The sequence below is a fragment of the Myotis brandtii genome, unplaced genomic scaffold (assembly GCF_000412655.1).
Source record: "Myotis brandtii unplaced genomic scaffold, ASM41265v1 scaffold940, whole genome shotgun sequence".
Taxonomy (NCBI): Eukaryota; Metazoa; Chordata; class Mammalia; order Chiroptera; family Vespertilionidae; genus Myotis; species Myotis brandtii.
In genome coordinates this window covers 72577-81230 of record NW_005371877.1, presented here as the reverse complement: position 1 = coordinate 81230, position 8654 = coordinate 72577, and the positions used below count along the sequence as shown (strand labels likewise).

The 8654-nt window shown below is 53.9% G+C and overlaps 1 protein-coding gene across 2 annotated transcripts in view; it reads right to left on the bottom strand.

The window, feature by feature from the left end:
• Positions 1–8624, bottom strand: part of NAP1L4 (nucleosome assembly protein 1-like 4) — a 31869-nt gene extending 23245 nt beyond the window's left edge. Inside the window, exons 1-6 of one of the 2 annotated variants that reach the window (XM_005885928.2) lie at positions 8522–8624; positions 7966–8024; positions 5697–5796; positions 3790–3931; positions 3477–3563; positions 2095–2226 (exon numbers count right to left, since the gene is read on the bottom strand). In XM_005885928.2, coding sequence (XP_005885990.1) covers positions 2095–2226; positions 3477–3563; positions 3790–3931; positions 5697–5796; positions 7966–8024; positions 8522–8535 — 534 coding nt within the window. In that variant the 5' untranslated portion in view covers positions 8536–8624. The remainder of the gene's footprint in view (positions 1–2094; positions 2227–3476; positions 3564–3789; positions 3932–5696; positions 5797–7965; positions 8025–8521) is intronic. The other variant, XM_005885929.2, reaches the window with a different exon arrangement.
• Positions 8625–8654: the final 30 nt, after the last annotated feature.

The following is an 8654-nucleotide window of genomic DNA, read 5'->3' as shown; positions in this document are numbered from 1 at the left end:
CCAGTGATGGCGAACCTTTTGAGCTCGGCGTGTCAGCATTTTGAAAAACCCTAACTTAACTCTGGTGCCGTGTCACATAGAGAAATTTTTTGATATTTGCAACCATAGTAAAACAAAGACTTATATTTTTTATATTTATTTCATATATTTAAATGCCATTTAACAAAGAAAAATCAACCAAAAAAGTGAGTTCGCGTGTCACCTCTGACACACGTGTCATAGGTTCGCCATCACTGGTCTAAACCCTCCTGCAGCCTCCGCTCTGCCCCCCACGCAGAGCACCAAGCACTCAGTCGAGTCCATCTTCAGGACTTGACTGAGTCCTTAACGTCTGACCCGAATGGCACCTCCGGCCAGACGCTGTCAGGTCAGTGCCAACAACCTCTCGCCACTCCCTCAGATAGGAAACACTCTGGAAATGCCAGCCTGTCTTCCCACAGCTTCAAGACACTCTGGGGCCTACACACCGAAGTAGGCCATGATACAGAGGTGCTGGGAGAAGGAAGGAGACACCTCACTGAAGTTGGCCTCAGCTACTGCCCTCAACACCAGGAAATGCGTGGAAGCGGCAGCCACACCATCCCTGGACGGCTACCCAGCACCAACAGCCAGGTCACCAAGCAAGTCACCTACTGGCACCAAAAGCCCCATCATGACAAGCCTGCCACACGCACAGCGTGCCCCCCCCCCCCCAGCAGCACATCAGAAAAGCAGCCCCAGGCCCACCCAGACCTGATAAATCGGGCCCTGCGTGCCCCGGGATGGGCACAGCCACCGAGGTCTGAGAGAGCTAACGGCTCCGCTGCGTGGGGACTTCCCACCCTGGGGCACCCAGAATCCGGGAACTTCTACCCACACCTGGGACTGTCAGGACATGGGGGAGCAGAGGCACTGAGGCTACTACTGAGTTGTTTTTGTTTTGTTTTTCTTTGCTATTGAGTTTTAAAAGTTGCCCAGGTGCCTGGCTGGCGTGGCTCAGTGGTTGAGTGTCAACTTATGAACCAGGGGGTTGCGGTTCAATTCCCGGTCAGGGCACAATTCCCGGGTTGTGGGCTCCATCCCCAGTGGGGGGCGTGCAGGAGGCAGCCGGTCAATGATTCTCTCTCATCATTGATGTTTCTCTCTCTCCCTCTCCCTTCCTCTCCAAAATCAAAAATATATTGGGGAAAAAACAAGAAGTTGCCCAGGTGATTCTAAAAAGCAGTCTGGGTGAGGTCTGCCATAGAGTATTCAATTTTCCCAATGAATTTCTGGCGTGTGGCATCATCTGGTTTTCTTAAACCCCGACCTGAACTTGTGCATGAAAAGGAGGCTCAGACAGGAAAACAGGCTGTCGCAAGCCGCGTGTTTCAGACGCGGCCCTGTCAGTTGAAGGGGAGCAGGAAATGCACTCCTCACATCCTTTCCTGAGTCTCGGCCCACGGAGACTGCACAACAGGCCTGTTTCATAGTTCAAATACCCACCAACAGAGAAGTGTAGTAAGTATGTGTCAGTGCAAGTGTGTGTACACATGCACACACACACACATGCACACATTCTCACCCCTCACTTCCCGCCTGTCCACATCAGTGACATGGAGAAGGGTTGCCCTAGCCGGGTGATTAGGGTCGATACGCCAAGGTTGCAGGTTCGATCTCCAATCGGGGCAATCAATAAATGCATAAATAAGTGGAACAAACTGATGTTTCTACTTCTGTCTCTCTCTTTCTCCCTCCCTCCTTCCTCTCTGAAATCAATAAATTAAAAAACAAAACAAAGACAAAAAAAAAAAAAAAGCAGCCATGAGTTTTTAAAAAAAGGAAGAAAAAAAAAATGGAAAGGCGTCTGGAACCTGCTGACAGGCTTTCTGGGTGAGGCAGCAGCCCTTTCTTTCCCAGGAGGTGAACTGACCCAGGGCTCTGGCTCAGGCTGCAGGCTTCCCACTCCAGCTGCAGTAGGTGTGACTGGGGTCCCCACCAGGAATAACCCTCCTGTGAGGCCACGACTTCTCTGGAGTGGGGGTCCCAGGAGTGCCTTTCCCCCACAGTGAACCCCCGAGGAGCCCCCTCGAGGAGCTCACACGCAGTCGTAAGACCAGGATGGAGCGTGCTCACCTGGACCAGCTCGCTCAGCATGTCCACGTTTCTGAAGATGGTGAACCAGAACTCGGGAATCCCTCGGGGGGCGGGCTCCTCTGCTGCCTCGGCTTCTTTTTCTGCGATGACGACTTTGCTTTTCATGTCTCCCTACAAAGTAACGATGCAGAAGAGGACAGTTACCACCAAGCAACAAGTCAACAAATCCTCCACGGCTCGAACCAGACCATCATTCCAGAATCCCGCACCCACTGCCGTCACAAGCCCTGGTCCTCTGACCCTACATTCCAAGACCGCCGAGCAGGTCACCATGGAAAGGTTTCCGGGACAAAGCGTTCAAGGCACTCCGTCCAAACGTCATTCCACCCAACCATTTAAATTGGAGGAAAAGCTCCAGAGGGGTCAAAGGCCACATACAGGGCAAGGCTGTGCAGTGCTGGCTCCACGAGGCCCCCACTACCACACGCAACTCCCGTGGCTTCCGCCACCAGAACTGCCAACCACTTTGTCCGTCCAAGGCCAGGGAGACGCTCTAACTGCCGCCTCAGCCAGAGGCACTGCCCACACGAGGGCGGGGACCAGAACGGCTAGGTGCCCGTGCAGATCAGGCAATGTGGAAGGTGGGAGTGCGGTGCCACTGGGACCTTACGAGGCAACGAGCAGAGACAGGTTTTTCCTGAGCAAAAAGGATCTGATTCACAAGGACACTGACCCGCAGCCACAGCTACGACCAGGCCAGGCTCTGCATGTTTTTAGATCAAAACACGTGGCTACCAAAACTAGCATATTCTTCACAAATGCCCATAAAAGTGAATTTTACAGATTGAAGCTACTTGTCTCCCGAACACAAGATCCGGCTGGCAGAGTGAACCTATGGCACTGGAATGGGCCGTCAGGTAAGAGGCTGCGAGCAGGTGACAGACAGGGCCCGTCACTGAAAGGACCCGTAACCCACTGATCTCGTGGTCACGTGGCAAGGCGCTCTGGCCACCTCCTCCTACCGCTGGTCCTGGTGTTTCCAGTACACCCTCCTCACCACACCCCGTCTGGTGGTGACCACAGCACGCCTGGCTGCGCCTGTCACTGAGGCTAACGGCCTCGCTCATCGGATCTGCAATCTCCCTGCAGACAGTGCAGAGCTGCTCTGGGTCACTGGCGACGCGGGGGACGGTGCCTGCTCCACTGCATGAGCTGACGGCACCGTCAGAGGCCAGGCCCGAGGCTGCTCAGTATTCAGCCATAAGAAACCCCAACACCTGACCTCAGGGTGGAACAGCACCTCCTACCAGGAGCGCTTTCTCTGTAAAGTCATGTTGAGCATCAAGACCATTAAGAGACGGTTCTTGTGTGTAACAGCGCGAAAGCGAACGCCAGCCACGCCCATCAAAAGAACAACTTACGGCCAGTTTGTCCTCCTCTTCGTTCTCGCTGTGCCACTCCGACTCCGCATCTGTCGGCTCAACGTCACCAGTGACGAACTCCCTTCTCTAAGTGAGAGCGAGACCTTCTCAGAGTTATGTCATTGGGGAAGGCAGGAGTTAAGGCCGTGAGTTTGCAAACAATGCCTATGAGAAGACTGAACCCTGGGCGCTCCCATCACTTATCCTAAGCTTCGCTCTAGGACTTAAAGAACAGCTCGGGGCCATTTACTGGGCAATGTGGATGCTCAGCCTCAACGGTCTGAGACGCGCGAATCAGAGGAGATGCTCCCACCTTGTCAAAGAGAGGCTGGTACAGCGCCGCGTACTTCCTCTCCAGGTCATGGACCTCTTCGTAGAACTTGGCTTCTATGTGAGCGCACTTCACCTGGAGTTGTTTCAATGCGTTGATTCTTCTTTTCACGGCTTTAGGTAAACTAGAGAGAAAGCAGAAAAGAAAACTTGTCACATGCTTGCAACATCTAAGTGGCATGCTTTTCTGTTTTATTAAAATAAATTTAGGTTAACACAGAATTAACATCCTTACTAAGAAAAAGAGGTAAAATCATTAAGAAAAGGCCCGACCGGCGTGGCTCAGTGGTTGAGCGTCGACCTATGAACCAGGAGATCACGGTTCGATTCCCGGTCAGGGCACAGGCCCGGGTTGCAGGCTTGATCCCCAGTGTGGGGCGTGCAGGGGGCAGCCGATCCATGATTCTCTCTCATCACTGATGTTTCTCTCTCCCTTCCTCTCTGAAATCAATAAAAATATATTTAAAAAAGAAAAGGACACACACCCCAACAGGGGAAAAACAGTGTGAAGGAAGCTGAGGAAATAATTCACAAAAGAAAATAAAAATAATCGAACACAGAAGAAACCTCCAATCTCATTAATTTTTAAAATATTTTCATTGATTTTTAGACCGAGAGGAAAGGAGAGGAAGAGAAGAGAAACATGGATGTGAGAGCAGAACATCCATCGGCTGCCTCCTCCATGTCCCCCACCAGGGATTAAGCTCACATGCCCTGACCGGGTATCGAAGAAGCAACCTTTGGGTGCGTGGGACAACACCCAACCAACTGAGCCACACCAGCTAGGGCCGTCCAGTCTCATTAAACGTCCCAAAGAATGTAAATTAAAAAGAACTCCTGCCCTGGCTGCTGTGGCTCACCAAGGTCCCCTGTGCTGGGTCTGGGTAAGCCAGACCCAGGCCACCTCAGCGTGAAGGGCCTTTCCAGACCCCCGTCACCCTCCTAGAACGAGTGTGGGAGGTGGACACAGGCAGCAGAGAAAGTTTCACAAGAGGCGACACACACTGCAATCTGTACTGCTTCCCTGCACGAGGTACACATTTTGAAATCATTTTCTAACTTCTCAAGTCTTCCTCATGCAGTAAGAATAACAAAAGGTTCTAAGCAAACTGGTCCCTGCTGTCCCCTGGCCATCCTGAGTCAGTGACATAACGACCGTCTCCCCACAACAGGCACCTGACGTGCAGCGTGTCTGTCCCCCGCTCTAGAGCCCGAGAACTGGACAGCACTGCCACGACTCTCCCACTGCTGCCCGCTGCACTGCAGCCACGGACAGCCTGCAGGTGCCTCCCGGCAGCTCCCGAGAGCCTGCTGTCTGGGCAAAGCAGACCCAAGGGCCCCTCCCCACCCTCACAGCCTGGAACACGCCGAGCGCGGGGGGGGGGGGGGGGGCACACGTCTGAGACCAAGACCCAACCTGACTGCCAGGCAGGAGCCCGGCAGCAGCCCTCCCTCCAGCAGGAAGACAGCCCGGCCGGAAGGGAGAGCTGCCCAAGGAGCCTCACTGGGCGGCACCAGGACACAGCCTCTCCCGAAAGAGCCGTTGGTGGTGTTGCAGGCACTGGAGGTGAGTCAGGGAGGAATGGCTCACAGCTGACAACCACCAGGAAGAGACAGCGTCCCGCCCTCACCTGCACCCGTTCCCTGCCAACTCCTTCCCTGTGCTGCTCGACTCAGTCTCCCATGGCCACAGAATGGCCTGTGGGCCAGCGATCAGAGCGCCCACCTGCTGCGTTCTTTCTCCAGGTCTGAGTCCCTCTGCAGACCCTGCGCCCGAGCCAGCACTCCCCGCTGATGGAAGCACCATTCCTATTCTCAGGAACAGGGAAGTGGTTTTCCTTCTCCCTCGTTCCTGGAAGTTGGACCGCGCCTCGCCCACAGCATACTTACGTCTCGATGTAGCTGGAAGGAGTGTGGGAGACACTGTCGAGCCGCTCCTGCAAGGCTGCCAGAACCTGAGGGTTCTGCATCACCTGATCGGTGAGCTTCTCTACAAGTCGAAAAGAGGGCCAAACAATTCACCATCTGCCCACCACAGAGCAGCCAAGTCAGCATCACCAACACAAACCCACTGAGCCTGCTCGTCCACTTTCATTTCTAAATGTGGCCAGTGGCAGCTAAAACATGTTGTGAAAACATTTAGGGTGCACTCTAAAGGCATTGGATGTTTATGCGAATCACCTAAGTGGGCGGTTAAAGCCCGCAGAAGGCTACCTAGAGATTCCCGGGTCTCATCTTGGCTGTTTAAGCTCCAAAACTCCCAAGTGAGGACATCGTCGCTTCCGATCACCTTGCCTTCACTCCCCAAGTCCCATGTGGGGCCCAGAAGCCGAAGACAGGGGTAAGCAGACGGCTCCTCAGAGTGAATCAGTGCCCAGGTGTGCCCAGCACACAGCCCAGAAAGCCCGGCCTCACCAGTCAGTTCCCTGTGGCCAGACTTCCCAAGTGTCCTTTGGTCCTTCACCGGCACCATCCTCCTGCGCACACCCACCCCCTGCACCGCTGTGTCCTCACCAGCTCCTCGCAGAAGTCACACGGCCCTCACAGCGCACACTCCAGACAGCAGGAGGGGTGTCACCATGCTGCACTGTAACCATGGCGTGGGCCACTTAGGCCACGGCACAGGCTCAAGTCTGCTGAGCCGATCCCCTCTTCCTGCCACTGTGCAGACAGCCAGACTCAAAGGTCGTCGCACCTGGGAGTTCTCCAGCCTTTGTAAGAACGTGCGTGGGCAAGCAGAACGCACCAAGCAGGCCCTCAGTTTAACTACAAGCAACCACTACCAGGAAGCGCTGTGTTTAACGCATCCAACTGTGTCTACACACAGCCCTATACTATGTGCGCACACACCTTCTCTAGCTCTGGCCGTTGCAGGGCCTGGACACAATGGCACTGGCACCTACACCTGGGTGTTTGACTCTCTCCCCGCGAATAAAAACAGCCCCTTCGGTAACGGACAGAGCCAAGTCGGGGCGAGGAAAGTTCAAAGGAAAATGGGACAGGACTTAGGCCCCCAAGTTCCTCAAGAAAAGCCCTGGAAGTGATGGGGACACAGCCAGCCTGAAGGGACTCCACTCATCAAGTGGAACAAATCCTGCACCAACAAGAGTAATGATGGCAACTGGTAAGGCACCGACCAGCAAGTACCCACGTCTCTCTGGTAACACTAAGGGGGGGGGGGGTCACAGCTGTGGCCTGTGGCAGGATGGTCAGGGTTAGGAGACACCTTTGCAGCCCCAGGGTCGTGACTGGTGCAGCAAGGATCTCCGTGGTGCTGACACCAGGTGAGCGGCTCCTGGAGAACAGGGGACCCACAGGGCCCAGCACAGTGGTTAACAAAATGGCCCTCAGGATGGAGAGGCCTGGCAGACGCTGCCTTAACCAAGTCACCCATGCCAGCACCCGTCACGGGCCCAACTGCACTTCCCGCTGCACAAGGTCACCCACGTGGCGGCCTTGCCAAAATGCTGACCCTGAATCTCAGGAGGGAAGAGCAGAGCATCCAGAGCGTGGGCATCCACAAGGCGCTGGGCACCGTGTCACTGCGGCCAAGGGTGAGGGTGGGGCTCTCCAGCAAAGGAGGCAGAACGACAGGCAGCACAGTCGCTCCCCACGGGCTAGTCCTGGGGAGCACGGCCATGAAGAACTGCTGGGAAAGGGGAGCTACAAACACGACTGCACACAGCATCGTGGTAATGTTATACTTCTTGGGGGTGGTTAGGAGGATTCCTCCCAGTTTTGGGGGAATTTACACTAAATCGTCTTAGCGACTCTTTTAGTCAGTATGTCCACACTTGTTTTCAAGAAGTTCAGGGGGCCTTTCTGAAGTGGAAGGGGAAACACACCATGAATTTATGGGGAAATGGGTATCTGGGATCTGCTTCAGAACAATCGGAAGAGAAGGCGCGGAGGAGAAAAGGCTGGTCGTTTGCTAATCAACGCTGACGCCCAGCGACCATGGGTACGAGTCTGAGTTTCCTGTAAAACGCTTCTCAGAGGATGTGCTGATTTCCATCTTATCGCGCTACGTTTCCCTGAAGCCTGAGGAAGAACCCTTTGTGGTCAGAGCAGCCGCTCTTCCTGCCGCTGTGCAGACCCAGCGTGGAGACCGCGCTGCACGCCAGCTCTCCAGGTGAGCGCCTCCCCGCAGTGCACTGACCTGTGGCACTCGCATCTTTAGCAGCTTCCAAGGAGTCTGCAGGAGCCCCGTCTGAAAAGCTGGAGCGACATGTTGAGAACAAGGAAGTGTTACTGTGAAGAAAGCTCCTAAGGTAAGTAGCACAGGGCATCTTCCTACGTAACCGTTAAGAGGTGTCAACAGTGACTTCAAATTTGATGGAAGAGAACCACAGACACACGTGGTACATATGAGAGACTTAGCTATTAAAACACCCTCCCACTTAATATAATAACCCCACCATCACCCTGGGCCCCCCACATGCCAACCACAACAGTTCTAATTTCCAACCCTCATCAAAGCTTCTGAATTCTCAGCTCTACAATTTCACATAATCCCGCTGCTCTGAAACCAAACCCACCACCCAACCAACAAGGACCGATGGCTTGGATGGCTGCTGAGCAAGAAAAGCCACCTTCCCAAGTTGGGAGGACACAGCACGACAGTGCTCTGTATGTAGCCACACAAACGCTAAGGCTTGCCTCCTGCTCATCACCTAAAATGTGAACGCCAATAGACAAAGTTCATTTTGGCTTACCTGTTATCTGCCATCTGAATGTTTTTATCTCCTACAAATTAAAGAAGAGTTGTAACAATTAACATCACTAAACAACTACAAACAAACAATGTGTCAAACGCACCCTTTTACTGGTATTGTCCATAGGGATGCA